This window comes from Solanum verrucosum, unplaced genomic scaffold (assembly GCF_900185275.1).
Source record: "Solanum verrucosum unplaced genomic scaffold, falcon-dt-bn FXZP01000009.1, whole genome shotgun sequence".
Classification (NCBI taxonomy): Eukaryota; Viridiplantae; Streptophyta; class Magnoliopsida; order Solanales; family Solanaceae; genus Solanum; species Solanum verrucosum.
The window spans coordinates 4,404,265-4,431,730 of NW_026020231.1; the positions used below are offsets into that span (position 1 = coordinate 4,404,265).

General features: G+C 32.4%; 3 protein-coding genes and 2 pseudogenes across 3 annotated transcripts; 2 read left to right on the top strand and 3 right to left on the bottom strand.

The window, feature by feature from the left end:
* Positions 1 to 465: 465 nt before the first annotated feature.
* Positions 466 to 2,154, bottom strand: LOC125832461 (alpha-1,3-arabinosyltransferase XAT3-like). The gene is made up of 3 exons (XM_049511612.1): positions 2,040 to 2,154; positions 1,869 to 1,958; positions 466 to 1,646 (listed from the first exon to the last, which is right to left on the bottom strand). Exons 1-3 carry the CDS (start codon positions 2,101 to 2,103, stop codon positions 466 to 468), a joined length of 1,335 nt encoding a protein of 444 aa, XP_049367569.1. The 5' UTR covers positions 2,104 to 2,154.
* Positions 2,155 to 2,336: 182 nt separating this feature from the next.
* On the top strand, positions 2,337 to 8,608 carry LOC125832290 (double-stranded RNA-binding protein 4-like). Its single transcript, XM_049511430.1, has 5 exons — positions 2,337 to 2,349; positions 7,680 to 7,936; positions 8,035 to 8,245; positions 8,343 to 8,417; positions 8,517 to 8,608. The coding sequence occupies exons 1-5, from the start codon at positions 2,337 to 2,339 to the stop codon at positions 8,606 to 8,608; spliced, it is 648 nt and encodes a 215-aa protein (XP_049367387.1).
* Positions 8,609 to 11,725: 3,117 nt separating this feature from the next.
* On the top strand, positions 11,726 to 12,987 carry LOC125832633 (double-stranded RNA-binding protein 4-like; annotated as a pseudogene).
* Positions 12,988 to 14,352: 1,365 nt separating this feature from the next.
* Positions 14,353 to 17,232, bottom strand: LOC125832294 (pentatricopeptide repeat-containing protein At4g02750-like; annotated as a pseudogene).
* A 3,305-nt stretch (positions 17,233 to 20,537) lies between these two features.
* Positions 20,538 to 23,626, bottom strand: LOC125832281 (protein DETOXIFICATION 16-like). The gene is made up of 8 exons (XM_049511420.1): positions 23,241 to 23,626; positions 22,051 to 22,595; positions 21,835 to 21,921; positions 21,675 to 21,731; positions 21,241 to 21,479; positions 21,028 to 21,146; positions 20,842 to 20,928; positions 20,538 to 20,753 (listed from the first exon to the last, which is right to left on the bottom strand). Exons 1-8 carry the CDS (start codon positions 23,532 to 23,534, stop codon positions 20,694 to 20,696), a joined length of 1,488 nt encoding a protein of 495 aa, XP_049367377.1. The 5' UTR covers positions 23,535 to 23,626; the 3' UTR covers positions 20,538 to 20,693.
* Positions 23,627 to 27,466: the final 3,840 nt, after the last annotated feature.

Here is a 27,466-nt window from a genome sequence, read left to right on the forward strand (position 1 = left end):
TTTCATTTAGCATAATTCAGAAGAAGGTTTGACCCTTTACCTTTATATAAATAACATATACAGTTCAAGATCCCACGACACAAAAATAACTCCTTTTGAATTCCATACTATTTAGAGTGAGGTTCTTGAGTACTTAAAAGACCCGCAAACTAAAATACTAACACCTAAAACGATTTCGAAACCATGGCAAGAGGTATATTCAACCTTCTTTCCATTGTTATTTTGCGTCTATATATATATATATAGACATGCTGTAAATAGTATAAAATGTCTAACAAATACCACAAATTGAGATTTACTTAGAATATTATAAGAATATATGTCAATATCTATAACTTAAATCCATCTATTATAACATTGCACAATTGTTCATCAATGAAAATGGAATCACTCGAGTAGTACATAAAAATGTCATTACATAATGAACTAAACATGAAACATATACAATATAGTGCACAAAATTAATCAAGAAGTGGCTAAAAGCCTTTTAGCTTCTAACAAAGTAGACCTAAACTTATAAAGATCAACTTTTACATTCTGTTTATCTAAATAAATTGCTCTAAATACACCCCATCCTTTCCTAAAAAATGATGATGGATCTTTAAACACTTTATGATTAAGTGGATATTGTTCCACTAAAGAACTCTCATTCACACCAATTTTATAATCTAAGTATTTTATGTTCATTTCTCCAGCAGGATCTCCAAAATCACGTTTAGCCAAATAATCCATTGTTCCTAAAGGAACTAACTGAATTAAAACTGCATTATTAGGGAGAAAAACCATGTTGGTTAATCCAGCTCCATGAACTCCCATTATCACATCACAAGAATTAACAATTTGCGCGAATTTCGTCAAATTTGTACTAAGGTTAGCCTCAGCCAGGACAACCTCGTACCCAATGTCTTCAGCCATTTGTCTAACATCGTCCTCATTTAATAAAATTCGCGATTTCTTCCTTGACATGATCAACAATCGTGGCCTCGTAACAATATCATCATTTATTTTGATAGACTCAACTCTGTTTAGTGACAATGAGCTCCTCAAGAACTGTCTGAAATCGCGCATAGACACCCTATTTGGGAACTTTGAGGAGTCAATACCGAATTCTTTATGTGATTTAAGGCCTGTTGTCACACTAGGAAAACACTGTACCTCGTTTTCATTGTCAATGTCAAGAATTTTGTTCTTAGACATGTTGTTGAGCAACGTCCTGTACTTACCTATCCACCATGACTTATAATCCGTGGCAAGAAAGTGCACCTCTGAATTAAAATAACGCGAATTTGAAAAGATTGGGACGAGTAAATCTGAGAAATCATGAAAATGATTTCCTGAATATCCTCCAAGTGAAAATAAAACTGCTGGATAGCCATGATATACACTGCATTTTGGGATTTTTTCGCCGTTTTGTACTAATTTTACTGTCCATGATTTAACACTTGACATTGCCCCTGCATTACCTTTTCTTGGATATGGTTGTATGATCCATGAATTGTTCTCAGCAGAAACGTTGAAATCATGAGATGAAACGACGAAAATTGTCGATGAATTTCCTTGGACCCTTATGTCCCCTTTGGTCTCACAGTAATCAGACAATGGTTCTAACACATTACACATTGGCTCTGCATCCTTTTTCTCTGTTTCTGCAAAATAATTTCATCTTAGTGTCAACATATTGAACTGATTTTTTTGTTAGTTTTTGAAGATGCAAATCAATTTTTCCCTCTCATAAAACTTTTTTTCAAGTACAATACATATGTCAAGACACGACTTCGAACTTCTATAAAGTTCTGTTTTTTTTTTCAAGTTTCAACCAAATCTATTATCAAATGTTTACTTTTCTTAAATTTCGAATGTTGACTTACCTAATTTATTGAGAAATGTTGTATCCTTGATCACAAACATATCTTCAGCACTAGCCTTGATAGATAATTGTAAATTCATGGCATCACCATCTACAAACAAGATTAAAAATCAGCTTAACAAAGATTAATATAATGGTTATATTAAAACATTATTAAGTGCAAAAGACTTACTAACTGATTGAGGATACAAATGATTCTTGAAAACCATGCAACTGCTAAACACAACAATTAACATAACAACAAAAGCACACCATCCAAATGTTTTTCTTTCATAGTGACTAAAACTCTTTGCCAATATGGGATTATACATTTTTTTTGTGACAAAAAACTAATAATGTCTACACTTAATTTGTCAACAAGAAAGTGATTATTTAAACACCACTTCTCATGTCCACTTATACTTGAAGAAGTAGCTTGCTTAGTGAGTGAATAATGATTATATTGTTTGCATGAATTGGAAAAAGGCAAATGTTGGTTACAGGTAAGACAATCATTTGGTTAATTTTTTATAATATTTAGGTGATGTTTGTGTTTCATTGAGTATCAATTTCTTGTCATGATTTTCAGCATTGAAAGGAACTTTTCAACTAAAGTTGTTATAAAATCACTTGGAAAATTTAAAAGGTCAACAGCAACAACAAATAGAGTATGTAAATTAACTAAAAACATGCACTTTCTAGTAATATTTCACCTATCTTCTCCAATAGGATGACAACCTTTTATAAAAATTTAGGTTTAACGTTCGAAAAATTGAAGGATGTTTCTAGTCAAGTGAAATATTATGAGAATATTATTTAAGTTATGGTGAAAAAAATAAGGATGATTTTGTTCAAAGACTCTTAACGTATCAATATATTTATGTTACCATACCTATAACCCTTCAATAATCAATTATAGGATGCAAAAGGAAATAAACAAAAAAAAAACGTAATGTACAATCAAAATCATGATCACCGTCAAAGAATTAATGTATATATTATAAAGGTGTTAGTTCTTACCTGCCTATTATATTTTAATCATCCTTTAAACCTATAAGGTGGTAACAGAATCTGCTGGCTGTTTTTCTTGATCTGAGTTAGAATTTTGCAGCAAACAACTTTAAGATGTTCATTGTTTAAATAATCATTCAAATATTGAAAATTTAATAAAATTATTTATTTTGTTATTGCAAAATTTATCTTCTTTCTTTTATAGTTTTGTGAATTTTCTTGTACCCAACTCCTGATTTAACATTTATATCAACTCACGTGGACTTAACTAACAATTACTAATTGAACAAAGTTTGGGCCTAACGATGAATGGACATGGACCCGAACGTACATGTCGAAACAGGCCTGCCAATTAATCTGCATTTACCTTTTAAAATTTTTTGTTAAACTTTTCATCGTTACATCTATAGACGATACGATATAATAAAATTTAAATAACTAAATTTCAGGAATAATAAACATAAAAATCATATTAGCTTTCTATAACTACAGTTTTGCTATTTGCACTCCATAGCCAAATTGTATCGGTTAGATAATTTTATATATGTAACTATTATGTATAAGTATCAATGATTGTGTTTGTATATCTGCAGAAAATTTGAATTCATATACAATTGAATCGAGTTAAAATATTTGTATTTGTATATCAGATCTATCTCTCGCTTTATACAAACACAAATTATACATTATATTTTGTATAATTTATGTTTGTATATAAACTGAGGGAGAGAGAAAGGCAAACGAGAATTGAGCAGGGGAATATTTGTATTTGTATAATTATAAGTGTATAGGACGGAGAGATATGTCTTGGTATTTGTATATACAGTTTCTCTCGCTTTATACACACACAAACACAAATTATAAAAAATACAATGTTCGTATAAAGTGAGAGAGGCGAGCGAAAGAGGGCAGAAAAAGAAGGAGAGTGACAAACGAGATTCCAAAGAGAGGTGAATGGCAAGAAGTTTGTTGCGAATTTGAATTAAATTAAACTATAGCTATAACATTTATTTTGAATTAATAGTTTGTTATAACGCACAATTTTCCCATTTGAGAAAATTTTAGAAATAGCAAACATAATAGACATAATAAAGTTTTATAGCATAGTTTCGATAATTGCGCTTCATAGTTATAGTTATATTTGCTACGGAGGTTGCGGTTTGTATATTTTGCTTGTGGATATACAAATAGGGTAAGTATATACAATTTCTGTATTTATAAATTTAGGAATTTTTTAGAACTCCATTTTTTTATTTCACTTGCTAATATATAAACAAGGTAATTTTAATGAATGTTTCATAAATCATATACAAATAGCTAGAGTAAGCATATACGAAATTCTAAATTTATACAATCAGAAACCGAATTATAAAAATTCTGAATTTATGCAAATCAGACGAATTATACAAATCAGGTGAATAGCAAAAATTAGGAAAATTGTAGCCACGATTTACAATTTTCTTAAATTGTAGCTATAATACCTAATATAGGCTAAATATTTTCTATTCTGCATAATTTTTAAATTATTTTATTAATGTGAACTTAACATTAATTTATTCTTTTATATTTTAAAAAGGGAAAATTGTATATAATAGCAAACTATTAATTCAAATTAAATGTTATAAATATAGTTTGATTTAATTGTACCCCATAGCATACTATTGCTATTTAACCTCTCTCCTGGTGAATCTCGCTCGCCACTCTCGTTCTCTCCCTCGCCTCTCTCATTTTTTATACAAACGCAAGTGTATAAAGTGCGTTTGTGTTTGTATAAAGCGAGAGAAAATTGTATATATACATATATTTTCGTTCCCCTCTCTCCCTTCTTCCAGATCTCGCTCGCCACTCTCCCAGATCTCTCTCTCTCACTCGACTCTCTCACTTTATACAAAAACCGCAAATTGTATAAAATGTGTTTGTGTTTGTATAAAGCGAGAGAAAATTGTATATATACATATATTTTCGTTCCTCTCTCTCCCCTCTCCTAGATCTCGCTCGCCACTCTCCCAGATCTCGCTCTCTCACTTCCCTCTCTCACTTTATACAAAAACGCAAATGTATAAAATGCGTGAAAATTGTATATATACATATATTTTCGTTCTCCTCTCTCCCCTCTCCTAGATCTCACTCGCCACTCTCCCAGATCTCGCTCGCTAACTCGTCTCTCTCACTTTATACAATTGATCTTTTTGTATATGTATACCAAAACAGATTATACAACTGCTTTCTTTTGTATATGTATAGAGAAATATATATATATATATATTTATGTTTGCTATAGAGCGCAATTATGCAAAGTTTGTTATAGCATACAAATATGAATTTTGTGTTTGTTATATGTGAGAGTTGCTCTTTTAAAAATGTGCTAAATTTTAATAGTCGACGGGCAAGACACATATCACATAGTATATGTTGGATTCTTTAATGGGCCTGTGCTATTTCTCAGATAGGTGAGAGCTTACAATAATATAGGCCCATTGGAGACTAATAAGCCTATAACAAGGATCAGACTCACTAGGCTAACGCTTATACACATATAAATGCAATCTAGGTTTTCTCTCTTGATTTAACACAAGACATTTTTTATAAGATATCCGCCGTTACAAGCTAAAGGAGAGAAAAACGCAACCAACTCCGTCACAAGTTAAACATTTCTATGGAGAATAAAGGTTTGCACAATTTTTCGTGTATTTCATTACATCACATGTATTTTTTATCTATCTGATTGTAGTTGTGTTTTTAATTAATTTAATACTTACTTCATATAATTTTTTTACAAATTTGGTAGTATTTTGTTTTGATAAATATATCCTCTTCTAATAAAGTAAGAAAAAAGAAAAATTGAATGCAATTTAAAACCTATGTGTTATTGAATGCACATGAATGAATTGTTTTTTATGTGATGATGGTAAATTTTAAGGAATGTTCGTAAATCTATAGTTGAGATCATAGTTATACATAATGGATATAGTGTGTCTAATCATAATTCATAGCAATTGTTTTAGAGAGAACGAATGTGTGCGAGATTGAGGGAGTTAAAGATGAGAGACAAGTGAGATCGAGAGATATATAGAAGAAAGGTGAGAAAATCGTATCTTAGATATAACTTGTATCTAAATTGAAATTGAAATACACATATACACATGATTCAATCTCGCTCGCCGCTCTCCTGTCTCTCGCAATCTCACACATAAATACACATATTAGCTTTGAAACTAAATAATACATACACAAATACATATTGTATCATCCTTAAAGAAGTATAGTGATACAATATGTATCACTTTTTTGTGATACTCAAATGAAAAACACATTAATATAGTGTTGAATATCGTATCATCTCTAAAATAATGCACATATATAATTTTTCCTGTTAATAGTTATATAATTATTTTTTAATTCATAGAAGAGTTTAGCGATAGTTATATCATTTTTTTCTGCACACAAATAAAACTTTTTTTTTTTGTGATACATAAATAAATTGATCATATAAATATATATCAATTGAAGAAAATACTGCTTGATAATAAATGTATTATTCTATTTTATATATACAAATATAATTTTTTTGATACATAGATATAGTTGATTGCATCAATTCAAGAATGGGAGAAAAAAGATGGATAATACTTTGAAAAAATGGACTTTAACAATTAATGAATCTAACAATTAAATGTGATTTAAATGCAAAAATAATTGAATCTGATAAAATGAATTATTTGTTGACTCTATTAAATGAGAATGAATTGCTAACGACACCAAATCACATAATCCAAATTAGTAGGTGTTGGTTATAGAATTTGAAGCTCAAAATTGAAATCATTTTGTTTAGAAAAATATGAAATGATAATAAAATATTAATTTAAATTTAAAATCTCAAATATTTCAAAAAGTAGGATTTCAATTTATTTTTTTGGTGATACATAGATAAATTGACCAAAATAAATTGATTTTTCAAAAACAATACTATTTTTTTAAAATTGAATACACGTTTCTTCTCTGTTTCTCATTAAAGATAAAAATCAATATTTATACAAGAGGTTCTTGAGGAGTTGAGTAACCTAACACTACTAGAATATACAAAGAGAAAAGATACATAGATATATAATACTTTTAGTTATCTATCCTAATTAGAGTCAAAGTACAATTATCCTTTATATGCCCTCTCAAGTTGAGCAGAATGTGAGAACACTATCAACTTGCTTCTCAACATCTGATAGCATGTTTCGGCAGAGCTTTAGTGAGGACATAAGCTACCTGATCATGAGAGCTGATATACTAAATTATAAGAACCTTGTCTCAAACCTTCTTAAGACAAAAATCAAAATCTATTTTTATGTGCTTTGTGCGTAAGTGGAGGATTGGATTTGCAGTCAAATAGGTGGAACTAAGGTTCATGATGAGACAAGTCTCCTAACAATACGAGAATACATAGAGAGAAAGGATATATATATATATATATATAATACTTTTAATTATCTATCCTAGTTAGAGCCAAAGTACATTTATCCTTTACAAAAATAAGTATTTTTAGCCTCCTGACAACAATGTCAAATAGGCTCTTAGTTGGAATTTATCTCATCTTTACTCTCTAATTCTGACTTGAATTATTTATAATATGTTGTGTTGTTATAGTGGTAGTATGATATGTGCATGGGGTGGGAATGTGGAATGGGGCTATGAAAATTAGGTGTAATGGGAGTCAACATATAATACATACAAATAAAGTTGAAATCTAACTTGCTTACTTAATTCATGTTTTACTCTTTTTTTGTATTGAGTTCATTATTTTAGTATAATAATATAGTCAAATTCTTTTCAGTTGCAACGATATACAAAAATCAACTACAAGAGTACACACAAAAAGTTGGGAAAAGACTCCCAATTTACCAATCTTTTAATGAAGGTTCTGAAAACTTCCCGAGGCATAGAGCTAAAGTGTTGGTGGATGGTGTTGAATACACATCCAAGTTGACACATTCAACAAAAAAACAAGCTGAGCAGGAAGTTGCAAAAATTGCTTATGAATCCATTTTTCATGAAGAAACTGAAGTAGTATCTTTTCCGTTTCTTTACAAGGTACTCACTCTATACTTGCTTACACCTTTCTAAATAGTGCACTAAAAATTCGTTTTTGCTCAAACCTTACTACTTTTTTGTGTTTTATCTTTTTAAAGGACCCCACCTTGTGCAAATCCATTCTAAACGAATTTGCCATCAAGAAGAAAATGAAGCCTACATATAATATGGGATCTCAGGCAAAAGGGAAAAGTCCAGCTTTCATTTGCCACCTTACTTTTGGTGGTAAAACTTATATAGGTGAAGAAGCTGGAAATAAGAAATTGGCAGAGCATTTAGCTGCTCGAACCGCCATCGAATCACTATTGGGTAAATATTTATTGATTGTTTTATGTTATCTCAACCCTTATATGAATATATATTATGTGCAAACGAGCATTTGTCTAACCCTTTGAAAATCTCAAAGAAACAAATGCAGATACTCTTTCACCAATAATCATGTCCAAAGTTAATTCTGATGATTATTTGCCTAAATGCTCAGGTGAGAATTGAGATAATCGCAATTATAATTGATTATCTTTTTTTTATAATTATATATACTTGTTGAGTCACATTTCATGCATATTGTTGTTTTGAATAGGCAATTTACAAGGTGAAAGTTCAAGTCGACATAAGCGTAACGCCAACATAAACAATGAAGGAAGGAACAAAAAGAGAAGATTTGGCAACTGATACTTAGAATTTAAATGTTTGTCTTAATATCTCGATAGAAACATACATAATACTTGTCAAGTTTAGTGGGATCGTGAACTCATTTTGCAAGATTTGACTCAGCTTTGTGTGAATTGGAACTTATAGTATTTTGATATACGGCTAAAAAAAATTCTATATTGTTCTCTTTATTGTGTTTGGATTTGCTATACTCGAACCGAGTATTTTTCATAAGCAACATCTCTATCTTCACGAGATAGTGATAATGTATGTTTACACTTTGCTCATCTCAAAGTCCACGTAGTGGGATTTTATTGGGCATGTTATTGACTTATTGTTGTAGTTGTCATCGTCTTCGCATGTTCAACAATCTTCGTAGTTATAAAATGGAAAAAATAAAATAAGTACATCGCTGCACAAAGCTCCTCCTTTAACCAAGAAAGCTATTCTAATCTTATTTATTTTATATTCCTCTTTAGTTAATTATTTAAGGATAATATTTTCATTTTGCAATTATTAATAATAATTAATTTTAGTGTTTGTGATATTTGGCCAAATACATTTAACCTTCCCTTTAGGTAAAAAATAATATATATTGTGTTTTAACTATGCATGCATTTAGTGTATTTTTTTTTAATATTGTTACTATTTGACATTGTTGTCAGGAGGCTAAACTACCTTTTTAAAAAAAACATGCATGAAATGTGACTCAACAAGTATATGTAATTTTTGAAAATAATCAATTATAATCATGATAATCTCAATTCTCACCTAAGCATTTAGGCAAGTGATCATCAGAGTTAACTTTGGACATGATTATTGATGAAAGAGTATCTTTATTCATTTCTTTGAGATTTTTAAGGGGTTAGACTAACGTTCTTTTACGCATAATATATATTCATTTAAGCATTGAAATAAAATAAAAAATAAATAAACACACAATAGCGATTCAATTGCGGTTCGAGTAGCTAAACGCTCAGCCATTTTCTTATTCCCAGCTTCTCCACCTATATATGTTTTACCACCAAAAGCAAGGTGGCAAATAAAAACTAAACTTTACCCTTTTGCATGACATCTCATATTATATTTAGGCTTCATTTTCTTCTTGAAGGCAAATTCATTTAGAATGTATTTCCACAACATAGGGTCCTTTTAAAAAAACACACACAAAAAAATAGTAAAATTTTGAGCAAAAATGAATCTTTAGCGCACTATTAGAAAGGTGCAACAAGTGTAGAATGAGTACCTCGTAAAGAAACTAAAAAGTTTCAACTTCAGTTTCTTGATGAATAATGGATTCACAAGCAACTTTTCTAACTTCCTACTCAGCTTGATTTTTTGTTGAATTTGTCAACTTGGATTTGTATTCAACATCATCTATCAACACTTTAGCTCTATATTTTGGAAAGTTTTCAGAATCCTCATTAAAAGATTGATAAATTAGGAGTCTTTTCCCAACTTTTTATGTGTACTCTTGTAATTGTTTTTTGTATATTGTAGCAACTGAAAAGAAGTTGGTTATACTATAATAATGAACTCAATACACACAAAAAAACATTAAAAACATGAATTAAGCAAGCAAATCAAATTTTAATTTTATGCATATATAAAATATATTGTCTCCCATTACACCTAATTTTCATAGTCCCGTTCCACATTTCCACCCCATGCATATACCATTCTACTATTATAAAAACAACAACAACATATTATAAATAATTCAAGTGAGAATTAAAAAGTGATGATGAGACAAATTCAACTAAGAGCCTATTTGAAAGTTCAAGTCGACACACGTGTAACGTCGACGCCAACACCAACAACGAAAGAAGGAACAAAAAGAGAAGATTTGACAACTGATACTTGAAATTTAAATGTCTGTCTTAATATCTTCATAGAAATATACATGATGCTTGTCAAGTTTAGTGGGATCATGAACTACTTTGAAAGATTTGACTCAGTTTTGTTTGAATTGAATGTTATAGTATTTTTTATATACTGCTAATAACTTTTCTATATTGCTCTCTTCTTTTGTGTTTGGATTTGCTACACTCGAGCCGAGTATTTTTCGAAAACAACCTCTCTATCTTCACGAGATAGTGATAAGGTTTGTTTACAGTACTCTACCCAATCCAAACCCCACTTAGTGGGATTTCACTAGATATGTTGTTTATTTGTTGTCATCGTCTTTGCACGTTCAACACACTTCTTATTTATAAAATGGGAAAAAAATTATAAGCACGGCGCTCCTCCTTTAACCAAGAGTGTTATTCTAATCTTATCTATTTAAATATTCCTCTCTAAGGATAATAATTTTAGTTTTGCAATTATTAGCAATAATTTATTTTAATTTTGTGATATTTAACAAAATACATTTAACCTTCCCTTTAGGTAAAAAAAAAAATATTGTATTTGAACTATGCATGCATTTGGTGCATTTTTGGATATTGTCACTATCAAACGCTCGAATATTGTACTCTTTTTCTAAAATGGGAGTCCAAGTGTACAACTACTACTGCAAAATGGGGAAAAAATGCAAAAGCAAGTTGATTCCATTTTAGAACTTGCCATTACGATAAAACACTTTTTTTTTTAGAACCCTCAAGTAAACCAACAACCTCTACTCTACGGATGAGCACTCTGTAGTGAATACTTTGTGGTAACCTAATTACTGTGTAACAACTCGCAAACTACAAATGAGATAAAAACTGCAAGCCCCATCGACGAGGATGGATATCCTAGGTCTCCCACATGGGCGATCCGCTTCTCAACCACTCAATTTGCCCTTGCGAGCGTAAAGCACATTTATTCATTGAATATTTTTTGTACAATATCAATATATAGGTTTTTTATACTATCTGAACATTCAAATGAGATATTTGTAGATACAATTCTTTAAAATATGGAATATGCAATTTTGCAAATAAAACAATTTACTTTCTATTATATGTTATGCTGATATGATATCTAAATCTGACAATGTACATTCATGAAGAGAAAAAAAAAAGTAGTGTTATTGTACAAAATGATTCTCCTTTGCAGTTCTCATGCAAAGTAAGAGTTGTACAAAGCCATGATAAAGGGTTAATATTCTTCAAGACTCCAATTTTAGTTTCTCAAAGAAATGCATCTTCAGCAAATATGGAGTTCCCCAAATTTACTTCCAGTATGCATCTCTCATTTCAACCTTCTCACTCACCATTATTTTCTTGCTTAATTCATGTTTTAATGTATTTTGATGCTTTCAACTAATATTATTTATGGTATAATTTATTTGCAGTTCCTCCGGCACAAGTAATGTACAAGAATCAACTGCAAGAGTACACACAAAAAAATGTCAAACAACTTCCAATTTATCAAACAGTAAATGAAGGTTTTCCACATGCCCCAAAGTTCAGAGCAAAGGTTTTGGTTGATGGATCTGAATATCAATCCAAGTCAACATATCCCACGAAGAAAGAAGCAGAGCAGGCAGTAGCAAAAATAGCTTATGAATGCATTCACAACGAAATTGATGCTAGAGATATTTCATTTATTTACAAGGTGATATTCACTTGTTGCTTCTTCCTAAAAGGCTAGATGTTCGGTTGCTCAAAATACTTATCTGAACTTCTGTTTTTGTGTGTTGACGGATCCTATGTTGTGCAAATCCATTCTCTATGAATTTGCAGTCAAGAGGAATCTGGATAGGCCTATATATAACACTAGATATACAGAAAGGCCAAGCTCAGTTTATATTTGTCACTTGGTGTTGGGAGGCGAAAAGTTACAAAGGTGAGTTAGCTGGGAGCAAGCAAATGGCAAAGCAAGTAGTTGCTCAAGCCGCGATTGAATCACTCTTGGGTATGTTGATTCACTGGTTTTTCTCTCTCTCAATGCTTAAATGTATATTATTTGCAAAAGAACTGTGTCTAACACCTTAAAAATCTTGAAGAAACTGATGCAGGAACGCTTTACCAGATCATCATGTCCAAAAATAAGTCTCATCCTAGTATGCAAACCAGAATGGATACTGGCTCTAGTTAGAAAATGTTGCCTAAATGCTCTGGTGAGAAAATTTCGACTATAATTGACTTCTTCTTTTTCTTGAAAATTATACATGTTGAGTCACATACTCACATCCCATGTTGTTTTGAATAGGCAATTTACAAGGTCAAAAAGCAAGCATTGAGGTAAAACACATACCTTGCTGTTTGCAATATATATACAGTTTGATCTAGCCTTATAGATCATGAAGCAAATGTTCAGGGGAGGAGTGCTCATTTATAAAATATTTTTATTTACAGAGAGCAGTTGTTTGCTTCAACACTGATGGCATAGTTGGTAGCTCTGGAAGTGGACCAAAGCGTAAAACCGAAACCAACAACTGGGAAAGGAACAAAATGAGAAGATTTGGCAATTGATATTTGGACTTTGTGTCCGTCTTAAGATCTAGGTAGAATATACTTGGTGACTGTTAGACTCATGAGATATTTATTTCTGAGTTGTATTGAAAACCTGGAAAACCACTACCAGCAAAAATTATCAAGGGAGCTCCCTAGTGCCTAGTAGTTATTGAAGGGCTGAGTGGTGATCCCAGTAGTAGACAAATACATGTTGATTATCTCTTGTTATATTGTAGAGTTGGTCTACCCTTCATCCACTTGACTACTACTATCCCACCTAGCTATGTCAGGGATAAATTATTACTCCTCTGAATGGAATGATAAAGTGGCTTGAGCAGACATGTTCACATCCATACCCAAAGTTTTCCAATTGGATCCACAACTGATAAAAGTATTTTTTTACCTTCAGGCAAGGTGGCTTTCCAGTGTGTTTGAACTTCGAAGAATAACTCCTTTTTTCCTGAAACGGAATGTAACTAGTTTAGGAACACAGAAACTACAAATTGCAGACACTGTTGCTTTGAACAGATTAACAATAAATATCTTAAGTGAATCTAACACAAACTACTGACCATAGGAAGATGAATCAAGGATGAGATAAATTTTCTTACCTTTTGCTCTCAAAACTCAGAAGGATACCAGTACCAACTACAAGTGAGTTTGGTGAATGTCTAGTCATCCAATACATGCGCTCTTCACCATATCCAGAAATGTACGATTTTTCTCGTGGCCGTGGATGAGGTTAACTTAGGGCCAGGATAATCTTAGATAGCAGATTTTGAGGAGAGTTCCACTATGTGTAAATGCTGGGTCACAATAGTATCATTACCGCTTAGCTAGTGGGGCTCAAAGAAGTAGGAAATCAGTCAGCGAGCTTAGGGTAGAGCAGATTTATGATACCCGACAAACAGTCACTGTCATGCGTTTGGGCCAGACAGGTAGAAGGAGCCAATCAAGAATCCCTCGCCAGAGAACAGAGGACTGAAGTACTCCTGAAGTGATAATTGATTTATTTTAGAGGCACAACTGCTAAACCCCACCTACAAATTCACGTCACTCTATTCTGATTATCAGATCTCTGAGAACCTTAAGGAAACTATTTCCCTTCCTTTTGTTATACGGTGCGTAAGTGCAACAATTATGGGCGATATATCTCAGCATATCTCCTTTTTACGAAGATCAATGAGGAGATGACAGATTATACGCGCCAAATTCACCAAACAACAAGAAAGGGATTATCCACGTACCCCTCATATGTGCTTTGCTTCCTTGTGTGCAATAACTACAGTTAATCCTCAACACTTACAGAGATGACCAGCACAATAGCTAAGTATACAGCGGCTAAAATCTAATTGGTATACTTTCACACTCTACTCTCTAGTACTACCAATAGTCTCCACAGGTACAAACACCTTCCCTGAAGTGATGAAAACGGTTACTATCCCGAACAATAATTAATCTACCCACTATCTTCGATATGAATTTGATTGCAGTATGACAATCTCCACAAACCCTTAATTTTTTCATCACACGAATTGGTCTCCCAGATGGTACATTTAGAATTGCAAAGGCAACGGCTAATTTTTCGCTGTGATACTTGAGCATGTGTGCCTTCTCCTCTTCATCCACATCATGCAGGACCAATTTCATGGCAGAGACATAACCTTCCTGCTTCATTAATAATTCTAACTCTTCCAAGAAAGCATATATTCTCTTTCTGTCTGGATGCATGGTATCCCCAACTGAAAAAAGATGTATCTGATTTTGCACCTCAACCCAGCTGTAACCAGGCATTTTCCTTACACCTGTATCCCTCATTTTTAATCTCATCTTCTAACGTCACGCCATTTGCCAGAGGCTGCATATAAATTTGAGAGAAGGACATACATCCCGGCATTCCAACGCTCTAATCTGAAAATCATTTCAGCAGCCTTTTCTCCTAATTCAGTTTTCCGTGAATCCTACTTGCCCCCAGGAGAGCACCCCAGGTTGCCAAATTCATGCCTTGCATAACCGATGATCATTGTGTTCCAAGAGACAACATCCTTCTCCGCTATCTCCTCGAACACGTCATATGCCTCTTCAATACTTCCACACTTACAGTACATTGATAGGAATGCATTTCCGACATAACATCCAGTGTGATATACAGCCTTGACAAGTCGTCCATGTATTTACTTCCAAACTCGAATGCAGCAATGTCAGCAGATGTACTCAAAACACAAGTAAATGCCGACCTATTTATCCTCCCGCCATCTCTCTTAATTCATTTGAACAAGCATGCACATCTCTGTTGCCACTTTGAGCATACCCAGCAATAATTGCTGCCCAGGAGATGCAATACGATTAGGCATACAATCAAGCAAAATCCTGGCACGAGTTACATCACCATTTTGAGCATAACCTGTTATCATTGTATTCCAAGAGCTGATGTTTTTACAAGGCATTGCCTCCCTCGCCAAGTCCATCCTTTTAGACTGCACATATCCTGCAATCATTGGATTCCATGAAACCTCATTCTTCTCTGGCATCTCATTGAAGATCCTTCTAGCCTCATCTACCATCCTATTCTATACATAACCAGAAAGCATTGAAGTCCAGGTAAACACATCTTTAATAGAGGACTCATTGAATCACCTCCTCGCTTTCGGGTTTCTGTATATACACGTGCTCTACCTGCAGCCTGTTGAACTCCACTGATATTTTCTTCTAACCTAAAAGAAAGATAAAATTAGGGATCAGATTCGATGGAGAAGGGTGAAAATGGAATAAATGCCCTAGAGCATTTCAGATCCGTTTGACATTGACATAAGTTATGGTGGATAATTGAGATGTCTTCAGAGTATAAAATAATTTAAAATTGAACCTATTCCGCTCCAATAAAGATAACGTCTGAAGCGCATTGTTCAGACACTCTCAAAACACCAATTTGATTTCGCGGGAGATAGTTGCACATCCGCTAATCAGCTGATGGGCCCCTAGAACAAAATGGGCTGACAACTTCTGACTTTGGCCCAGCCCACGAATATTATTATTTAAAGATTTTCACATATAACCACTTAAAAATAATTTAATTATGTTTCATAGCTATAATTTGCTAATTACGATTCATAGCTACATGTTAGAAGGAGGAGAGGGGTGAGCGAGATGATAGAGGGAGGAGAGAGGCAAGCGAGAGAGGGCAGAGAGTGGAGAGAGATTAATTGTATTTATACTTATGTCATATAATTGTATATATATGTATATTTGTATTTGTATATGTATAAGTGACGTAATTACCGCTAAAACTAAGTTGTGAGCTGTAATTAATTCAAACTATAACTATGTTAGTTAATTAACTAATTTATGTTTGCTTATCCACGTAATTTTTCCTAAGTTTTATGAATAACAAACATAAGAATTATATTAGCTCTCTATAGCCACAGTTTTGCACTTTTGTTATTTGCGCTCCATAGCAAACCGTAGCCAAATTATGTTTGCTATTGAGCATCTGATTTGTATAAATCGCGGTGATTTGTATAAAAATTGTGGTGATCTGTATGAAAATCATGTTTGTATATGTATATGTTCTCTGTGTTAGGCTAGAGTGACGAGTGAGATTGAGAGAGAAAGAGGAGAGAGGCAAGCGAGAGGTGAATTGTATATGTATGTCGGTTAGATAATTTTATATATGTAACTACTATGTAGATGTATCAATAATTGTGTTTGTATATCTGCATAAAATTTGAATCGAGTTAAAACATTTGTATTTGTATATCAAATTTCTCTCTTGCTTTATACAAACACAAGTTCAACAAAATACAATGTATTTGTATAATTATAAGTGCATAGGATGAAGAGAGATGTATTGCTATTTGCATATATAGTCTCTTTGGCTTTATACAAACACAAACTTGTGTTTGTATAAAGTGAGAGAGGCAAGCGAGAGAGGACTTAAAAAGAGGACAGTGGTGAGCGAGATTCCAGAGAGAGGGGAGAGAGGCGAATGGAAAGAAGTTTGTTGTGAATTGAAAAATACCAATCAAAATAAAATTGTATTTAAACTGATGATACGATACGATACGATACAATACAATACGATACGATACAATACAATACAACACAACGGCTAACAACCATCCAAACAAGATATTAGATATGCCACATAGCAGAACAGGTAAAAATTCTTTTCTTTAGTTATTTCAATTGTATATAAAAGGTGCACATTGATCAGTACACTATCTCCACTGGTAATGTTGTTTCTTCCACTCTCTCTTGAGCCATCCTTGCCTAAATAAACCGCAACAAAAACTCATCAGCTATATAGGTAAACTGAAAAGTCTCAATTAACCATTCATTGTATTGTGGGAGTTGCTTACTTCTTCTTCCCAGTTTGCGTGTAGGGTAATGAATAGAAGACATAACACTTGTATTAGAAGTGCACAAATAATACCCAACCATAAACCCTGTTTGTAAGTGGAAATAGAAGGCAATATTACTCAAAATCTTCATGACATTGAAGTAATAAAGAAAAGTTATTCCAGCACATAACACCATAGGGATGACAATACTTTGCGTTTGTAAGAATCTCACAACACATTGTAGCAAGCCGTAAGCGAAAACACCAGGGATAAAATACAAGGCATAATGACCAGCTTCATCAGATATACTAGGATCTTGGCCTAAAGACTTGAGAATAGAGCCAGTGTTTGCCCAAATGACTGCAAGAGGTATGCATACAAGTGAAAGTATAATCATAGCTCTCTGCATATGAATGCCAAGCATATGATACTGTTTTGCTCCATAAGACTGTCCACAAAATGTGTCCAGTGCACTTGACATCCCCATCTATTTGGAAACAGAGAAGAAAACTTTTTCAATAGAATCAATACCATATATAAATTAAACGTCGTAAAATTTTGATGTCATGAATGACTAATAAAGTTCTGTTTCAAATTCTACTCACCAAGAGGCTGATACCAGCAACAGAAGCGAAGGAATTCGCCATGGAAGCACCGGAAAGGGGCAATTCTCCAAGATGACCAACAAACATAATGGATATAAGCTGTAAAGAAAACTGCAAAAGGTTAACGCTCACTAAGGGTCCTGCTAGCCATATTTGCTTCTTCACTTCCTCAACAATCTCTTCCTTGCTAAAACCATTCTGTTTTACTATCAAAGGGGATGAATTTCCATGTTCTGCTTCCATTTTTGCTCTCTCTCTGTTAAAGTCTCAACCACACATCCAGTCATAGTTATAGCCCAAAGTCATGAAAGAAGAAAGAAAGGACTCATGGCCCGAAGACGCGTTGAAGAGCACACTTTTAATAGTTAATTTAATCTTCAACACACTCCTCACATGCGAGCCTGATTCTTACTTTGCCTGCTCTAATACCATTTTGAAGTATGTGACCATTTCATCTAAAAGCTTGAGCTGTTAGAGAGAGCACACTTTTAATAGTTAATTATATTTCAACGTCATCTAGGTCTGAACAAGTAGAGCATTCTCATTGATTGGTGTATTTTGTTTGTTGCCTATAAATAGTGTTTCATTCACTTGAATTGTTGGCAATACTTGTTTTCCAAGATTTCTCTTTCATTACATTATTGACTAAGGTTATATATACTCTTATAATGCATACATAAGCACCTTTGTTATATTTTTGGAGCTTGGAATCCAAAAGCTGTACTAATACTCTAGTGTCAAATGGACAGATTTTCATTAAATTCTAACTAGTTAAAATGAGTCAAATCCATAAATAAATTTGTCAAATTTTGGATCAAATCGTGTGAATTTTAACTTTGACATTCATAAAACTCACAAATATAACACATGCAAATCATTTTTTGTGGAGAAAGTAGGTAGCTACTTTTGTCAATATTCCTTTTGCCGACATTCCTCTCTAGATAGAGTAATTGTTTTAAGGAAAGCTACCTCTTACCTTAAAGTTAAATTTGGTGTGATTCAACATGTTTGTTGGATTCAACGAAAAACTAGAACCAAATTGCATTTCATACAATCACTTCAGCCTCTATAAGTTTTTATTATTTTTTTGAGAAAAATAAAAGAGAGAAGAAGAAGACAAGGGGCAAGTGTTTTGGCCTTCAAATTTGAGGGGTCCCATTTTTATTTTATTTTTAACAATAATTGATTATAGATTTTTTTTTAAAAAATATTGAGTATAATTTGTAGAAAAAGTAAAGTTCATACAAAAGGGAAGAATTATTAGAAGAAATAGGTAACTAAAAAGGGAAAAGGACAAATACACCCCCAAACTATCGTAAATAGTATGCAGATATCATCCGTCATACTTTTGGGACATTGGTACCCCTGCCTTCCAAAAACTAGAGCATATATACCCTTCACTCTAACGGAAGACTAAATAGGGACGTGGCGCAATCTTGTCCGTCGATCCAATATTAAATAAATGTCGATTGGTGGATAAGATTATGACACGTGTATGTCTGTTAGTATGAAGGGTATATATGCTCTAGTTTTTGGACGATAGGGGCACCAATGTTCCAAAAGTATGACGGAGGATATCTGCATACCATTTACGATAATTTGGGGTATATTTGTCTTTTTTCCCTATTAAAAATGAGTAAATTTTAGGTTTAGCAAACATAAAAATCATATTTGTATGTTATAGTTATAGTTTGCATAATTGCGCTCTATAGCAAACTTTATGTTTGATATGGCTATTAATATGTATACTTCGGTATACTTATACAAAAGAATCAATTGTATAAGTATATATTTGGAATCTGTATACAAATAAGAAAGTATTTTTTTGTATAATCTATGTTTGTATAAAGCGAGAAAGGCAAAAGAGAACTGGGCAGGGGAAGATTTGTATTGTATAATTATTAGTGTATAAGACGAAAATATATGTATTTGTATTTGTATATACAGTTTTCTCTCATTTTACATAAACACAAACACAATTTATACATTTGTGTTTGTATAAAGTGTGAGAGGCGATAGAGAGAGTGGCGAGCGAGATATGTGGAGAGAGGTGAATGACAAAGTGTTTGCTACAAATTATAATTAAATGAAACTGTGGTTATAGCATTTAATTTTAATTAATTTTGCTATTTAATACAATTTTCCCTTAGAAAATTACTAACAACTTTGCATCCAAAGAAAATAGAAAATAAACTTTATAATAATATATAATGACATATATATCCCCAAAACCTTTCAGTTTTTTTTCTTTGATTAAATGATGGTACAAATGTTGTGATTTTGAGAATTGTACATGGTCATTGCGTTTTGTTTGATGGAGATAAATCACAGTCCGTACTACCTTGAACTTCTTTTTGTTAATTGATCTTTATTTCGAACTTTAAATTTGCATTAATACTTTTTGTTAGAGAATTTATGCTAAGCATAAAATAAAATTCTGACATCACTGCATGTGAATTTCTGTCATATTTTTCTTAACCGCATTTACTTCTTTTTTTTTGTTATAAGCATGCAACTTTTTTACCTGGTAAACAACTACCAACAACCATGTTCACCTATTTGAAATAAGCTACTGTATTTCCAGAGTAAAAAACGTACAGAATTTTATAATTTGGAGAATTTATTAAGAGAGGAAACTTAAATTTATATTAAGATAGTAAGCCATTGATTTTTAGTCCATAATATGGCAATATCAGAGCCACAAAACTGTATTAGAGTTCTTAAGACGTTAAACCATACGTCAAACAGGTCAAAATCTTTTGATCAATTACTTCAATTTTCAGTACACTATCTCCGCGGGTAATGTTGTTTCTTCCACTCTCTCTTGAGCCTTCTTTGCCTAAATAAACAACAAAAACTCGTCAGCTATAGATAGTAAAACTGAAAAGTCTCAAGTAATCATTCATTGTATTGTGGGAGTAGCTTACTTCTTGTTCCCAGTTGGTGCGTAGGGTAATGAAAAGAAGAGACAACACTTGTACTAGAAGTGCACAAATAATACCCAACCATAATCCCTGTTTGAAATTCGGTAGTAATATTAATCAAATCTTCATGACATTGAAGTAATAAACAAAAGTTATATGAAACAGATAGCGTAAACAATAAGTTGTTACCTTCCCACCAATGTGAAGATAAAAGGCCAACAAGACAGCACAAGGAATTCCCACCAAATAATAGGATCCGAGGTTAATAATTGCCCCAATTTTCTGCCATCCAAATCCTCTTACAGCACCTGGATGTGAAATGAAACAATATAGTTTCAAAAAATCTTTAACTATATGTATATGGACGTAGTAAAATTTGTTGCACCATATATAAGTGCGAACCTGAGAGAACACATTGAAGGCCATCCAAGAAATTTGATGTTGCAAGAAGTGGCATCATGATGGCTATGTATTTAACAACTTCAGTTTCGTTGCTGTAAGCATATCCCCATACTTTACGTATCAATATCAAGACCAATCCCAACACAAGCCCCTCCATAACAGCCACCACTAAGACAACATACAGCGCCAAACGTGCAAGTTGAGGATGAGCTGCTCCTAGTTCATTTGAGACCCGTGTACTGCATTGCACAAAAGTATGATCAAAGGAACAGAACTGAAAAATGCATCTCCCATCTTTTTCAGATAACTTGGTTAATCTTTTAAATCTTCATAATTAGCAGAGTTATGCCAAGTATATCACTGCTGCTAATCTTTTGCGAGGTTGCACTTCATAATTAACACAAACTGAAATAATACATTTTTTTATGACTAACCTCACAGCACCACTCAGCCCAAAAGGGATCATCCAAATTGTTGCGGCTGTATTAAGACTAAGAACCAATGAGGCAAATCAGTAAGGCATGAAAATGGAAAAATTTGCTTGATAAACCAGTGGGAAGATGCTGTGTTAAATGAGAGGTGCACAGTTCTAACCAGATTGAGAGCACTGAGGTTTCCAACTGTGGATTTGGAAGGAGGCCAGAAAGCAGAACCATTAGCTCAAACGACCACATTTCCAAGCTGTTGACAATCATCAAAGTAGACAGGTTAAAATCAATAAACAAACCGGTGTTCCAAGTATGATCCTGTGACGTGAGATATGGTTTTTTTTCGTGCTACTTGTAGAAAAACCAAGAGATGTAGACTGACCAGACCATGATGGCCGAGGGAACCGCAAGTCTAAGGAAAGTAAGCATATCCTTCAAAGCTTCTTTAGACAGTCCTGTCCAAGTTTTTGCACATGAAGGAGAAAACTTGATATAAAGAACCAAAAACAAGAAGTTAAGCCAGTAAGAGATTGAATTTGCTAGAGCAGCTCCTTTGACACCAAGTCCAGTCTTGAAGACCAAAATCCAACAGACAACGACATGGATTAAGGTTGTAACTCCAGCACATAACACCATAGGGATGACAATACTCTGTGTTTGTAAAAATCTCACAACACATTGGAGCAAGCCGTAAGCAAAAACACCGGGGATAAAATACAAGGCATATTGACCAGCTTCATCAGATATACTAGGATCTTGGCCTAAAACCTTGAGAATAGGGCCAGTGTTTGCCCAGATTACTGCAAGAGGTACGCTTACAAGTGAAAGTATAATCATAGCTCTCTGCATGTGAATGCCCAGCATATGATACTGTTTTGCTCCATAAGACTGTCCACAAAATGTGTCCAATGCACTTGCCATCCCCATCTATTTGGAAACAGGGAAGAAATAATTCCATTAAAAGGCTAGCTTATTAATAAGACGTAGGAATACTAGATTATGATTGATTTCCTTCCAGGCCGTTAAGTGGGAATTTCAGTTCGAAAAGCAGAGACATGATTATAAAAATTACTCATGGTGCCTCTGATTTTAAGAAATTTACAGTAGCAGCAAAGGAAATATGAGACATGATTAGTGCAAAGATCTAACAGATTGCTCATCCTTGGTTTCTGAGATTACAACGAGCAATATCAAGACATTAGTAATAGCACAGTAAAGATTGTATAACTTTTAGGAAAATGGGACATCGGGTCAAGTAGGATTAGGAAGGCTTTCAGGCTGGCAAGCTTTCGAAAATGAAAATGGGAGACTAAAGTAAACAAATCAATTTCCGGCCTAATCCCAAAACAGATAAGAGACGATGCATCACAGCCACTGAATCAAGCGTTTTTTTAATAAATGGGTAGACTAGGGCATTGTAATTGAAATGAATAAGCAACAACTAAGTTGCATCATCGTGAAATTAAAATAGAGTAACAATTATTGTTGTAAATCGGAAAATCTCAAGTTAGGTTTTCTTCATAGACAGATCTTTTTGAGTTAAAAAAGAAGTAAAGGTGAAGAAATACTAACCAAGAGGCTGATACCAGTAACAGAAGTGAAGGAATTAGCCATGGAAGCACCAGAAAGGGGCAATTCTCCAAGATGACCCACAAACATAATGGATATAAGCTGTAAAGAAAACTGCAAAAGGTTAACGCTCACTAAGGGTCCTGCTAGCCATACTTGCCTCTTCACTTCATCAACAATCTCTTCCTTGCTAAACCCACCACCATTTTTTCTTGTTTCATCAAGAATACTCTGTTTTTCTCGGTCATCTATCAATGGAGTTTTTACAGAGGATGATTTTCCATATTCAGCTTCCATTTTTGGTCTCCTCTGTATTCTCAGTCTTACGGTTGTTTGACAGAGTACAAGAAGAAGAATAGCAGTAGGTTAATAATGTATTATATGCTGACATTTATCTACGTTACGTAGGGTAATCATAAATCAAAAAAATATTTTTGGAAAGTATACTAATTCGTTCATTTTTAATTATCACATTTTTTATTGTCATAATTTCTTTTTTTAAAGTCAAATTATAAAACATCATATTGATATTCAAAAAATTGCAACTTATACTTTTAATATAATTTTCAAATATCTAAATTTTTTATTTAAAATATCAAATTAATATAATTTAATTTAACTTTAAAAATTACTTCAACTTGTTTTTTCGAAAAGCGCGAGAAGGAATATAACATCCTGTCGCAACCCGTGTTTCAGGCGTTTGATTAAAATATTAATTTATCGAGATCTAAGACAGGGCAGCCGTCTGCTATTATCATCATCAAAAAATCTTGATAGAATAAGTGGTTTAGAATTTGAAAATTATTACTATTCCCTAAGTCTTAATTTATATGACTTACTTTTATTTTTAGTCAGTCCCAAAAAAAATGACATATTTCTATATAAAGTAATAATTTAACTATAAAATATCTATTTTATTCTTAATGAAATGATTTCCAGCCACACAAATTTTTATCATTCATTCTAGACCACAAGTTTTAAAAGTCTTTCTTCCTTTCTTAAAACATCATTCCGAGTCAAAGTACCTCACATAAAATGGAACGGAGGGAGTAAAATATTAGTACATATTTTTTCCATTTAAATTATAGTTTTTGAATTCTATGATTTAAGTAAATGGTAAGTATTTGTTTGACTATAAATCATTTCATCAAGGATAAAATATATATTTTAAAATTAAATAAATATAAAAATATGTTATTTATTATTATATTAACTTAAAAGAAAAATGTATCATATAAATTGATATAAAAAAAATTACAAGGAACGCTTTTTTTTCGATAGATTTTCTGTAGTGTAACTTTAAATTAATGGAAATTTTAAAATAATATTATATGAGTAAAAGGGTGTGAATAGCATAAATAAAATCTTTTCAATGTCATCGTGTAAATTTTGAAGTCATCAAGAAAATTCATAGGAAAATGCAGTGTCCATACCAGAAATGGGAAGCATGCTTCTCATAGTTGCCAAAATGACTTAAGGTGTGATCTGTCAGGATTTGTGGCTAAATAATAAGCATCATAGAAATTCACTATTACATTTTGATTCAAAATTGATCCAAATTACTTCAAACTCAATATACATTTTTCTGATAGCGATCTAACAATCTCCAATAATTAGATTCAATCTAAATCTTCAAAAATCAATAGATCTGTTTTGTCTTCTTCTTCTTTCATTTTTTTTTTAAAAAAAAAGAAAGTATTGAAACTCAACAAAACTCAATAATAAAACTTTTAATTGTTTCCATCTAATCAATTCAGATTATTAAGGATTGATATCAATTCCAACCACAAATAAGCAAAAGGATGAAAAGAAGGGAATAAGAAGGATGTAAGGGAGGAGATTCTGGCGGAAGTCTATTCGGATAGATTATATCACCCGAAGGGCCGAGGCTGTGGCAGAAATTGTAGCGGTTGCGGGTTATTCTTGGTTTATCAAAAAAAAAAAACAATAATAGCATATTTTAAGGTAATTTTTTTTATAAATCATTAAGCTAATAATTTCTCGAATCAAAAAAATAAATTAAAATTAAGCATATTTACAAGAAAAATAATATTATAGCACACGAGCATAAACTCCTTCAATATATCATTCAAGGCCACCTATTCTCCATTCCCCAATGAATATTCAAGGTTTATTTATTCCTTCTTGCACAAGTTTCAGATTGAAAAAACCTTTTTTTTTTTTTACTATTAAGATAATAATGAGCAGATTTGAATGTCTAGAAGACTATGACATTGGAATAACAATAATTAATGTAAACCAATACAAGTATGAAACCTAAGGACTCATTTGGTTTGAATTCAAGTCATGACGGAATTAATTTTAATGGGATAAATTATGATGAGATTAATTATGATAGGATAAATTATGATAAAATTATTTTTTATTGAGTGTTTGATTTATTGTATTCAAAATAATAAATTTTAAGAAACAAATTGTTTATTTACAAAAATGTCCTTCATGAATGTAAAAGGTGATGTATTACGAGAAATTTTTGTCATTTACTTATTTTATTGAAAGGGAGAGATAACTTATCCCGATACTAATTATTAATCCTGAGATAAGTTATCCCGAACTTGTCAACCAAACAATAAATTATGTGATGCTATTATTTAATCCCAAGACTATTTGGTATTATCCTTCACACCAAATCAATTTTCTTCATAAATAGCTGGCAAATTTAACCTTTTTCACTTAGAAAATATAACTCTTAAATAAATCTTAGGCGACACAAATAGCGTGGACCTCTCTTTTACTAGTGGCTCTCCCAAAGTCTCAAACACGCTGCCAACAAGCGAGGTTAACGTGGAAGCTTGCGGTCAAAAAAGTATGGCTGCTGATAATCTGTTCTCCACGTAAACTCAATTCAAACTAAGGGGAATTAAATAATAAAAAACGAAATAAAAGTCACTATCAACTTTTAATTTTTTTTGGAGTTTGTTGTTAGAGTATATGGTTTCAGGGAATATTTGTGTTTTGAATGTCTTAATTTGAAAAATTAAATATGGAAGAAATATTATTCTAGGCAAATGCAAGCGGCAAAATAAGAAGACAAATGCTCCTGTAAACATCAGACATGATTCATATGTTTATTTGGAACATGCATGTGAATTTCCACAATCAATATTCAAGTTCTATTTTTCCCTTTTACTCGTTCTCCCAACCCAACAATAGTTGTCCAATATACTAGAATAATTGTCCAACAATATTTTTCTAATTTAAAAAATCAAAAGATAATTTACCTTTTATGTCTATTTTACCTTTATTATTAAATATTATTTATCATCTAACACATTTCTCAAAACAATAAATTTAATAAAGCCAAAAAATAATATAATAATATTAGCCCTAGGAGTATTTCAAATAGAAAAAAAAAGAAAAGAAAAAGGGGTCTTTTTTATATTAAGATAATCTACACTATCAAATTTTGTTATAATAGTTTGACCCAATGGGTCTTTGAAGCAAATATATATATATATTAAGATAATCATGAGTCAGAGATTTTGATATCTAGTACGACTATGAATTTGGAATAACAATAATTAATATAATTTATGGACTTTAGACTTAAATTTCTATAATCCTACTAGTACCTTTTAAGTTCCTTGTACCACAAATCAAAGAACACATGTTTTTCAAACCTACAAAAAATACGGATTCGGTGAAGTGAAAGTAGATCAACAGGAAGCCTATTCTGCACCAGGGTAGATGGGATTTGGTACTTTCCATTAAGAAGGTTCGAAGAAATAAAAGTAGAGCCTAAAATTTGAACTTGAAACTTCAAGGTGAGTTTTAAACATCTACCACTAAACCAATCTCTGATCTTACATTTGAGAGGTTCAAAATCAATATATAAACATAAATTTTTTTGACAATACCTTATACATACAATGTAATTTTTTCGGGTGACCCCCTAGACTACCTCTAGGTCCGCCCCTAATTATTGGTACCTCAAAGAATTAACCACAACTACAGCAACTATTACTACCCTCTATCCCAAAAAAATTGGGACCGTTATATCAATCATTACTGAGATGTTGCTCTATATATAAACTCATCTGGTATGAATATTATGCAAATACAAATAAAATTATGTTTTCTATGCCGTACACGGAGATCAATGCAATCGTATTTCAAAAGGATTAATTGATATGCATTCAGCTATAAGCAAAGGCCCATTTATCGGTATTTTTGTGCATCTATAAGATCGACCAGCATGTAAAATGGAT

Coding starts and splice junctions, on each gene's coding strand:
- LOC125832461 (XM_049511612.1), bottom strand. CDS start 2,103: ATGTTAATTGTTGTGTTTAGCAGTTGCATGGTTTTCAAGAATCATTTG. Junction 1,959..2,039: donor TTTGTATCCTCAATCAGTTA/GTAAGTCTTTTG, acceptor TCTTGTTTGTAG/ATGGTGATGCCATGAATTTA. Junction 1,647..1,868: donor AACATTTCTCAATAAATTAG/GTAAGTCAACAT, acceptor ATTATTTTGCAG/AAACAGAGAAAAAGGATGCA.
- LOC125832290 (XM_049511430.1), top strand. Junction 7,937..8,034: donor CTTTTCCGTTTCTTTACAAG/GTACTCACTCTA, acceptor ATCTTTTTAAAG/GACCCCACCTTGTGCAAATC. Junction 8,246..8,342: donor CGCCATCGAATCACTATTGG/GTAAATATTTAT, acceptor AAAATCTCAAAG/AAACAAATGCAGATACTCTT.
- LOC125832281 (XM_049511420.1), bottom strand. CDS start 23,534: ATGGAAGCTGAATATGGAAAATCATCCTCTGTAAAAACTCCATTGATA. Junction 22,596..23,240: donor TTACTGGTATCAGCCTCTTG/GTTAGTATTTCT, acceptor GTTTCCAAATAG/ATGGGGATGGCAAGTGCATT. Junction 21,480..21,674: donor GGGCTGAGTGGTGCTGTGAG/GTTAGTCATAAA, acceptor TGTGCAATGCAG/TACACGGGTCTCAAATGAAC.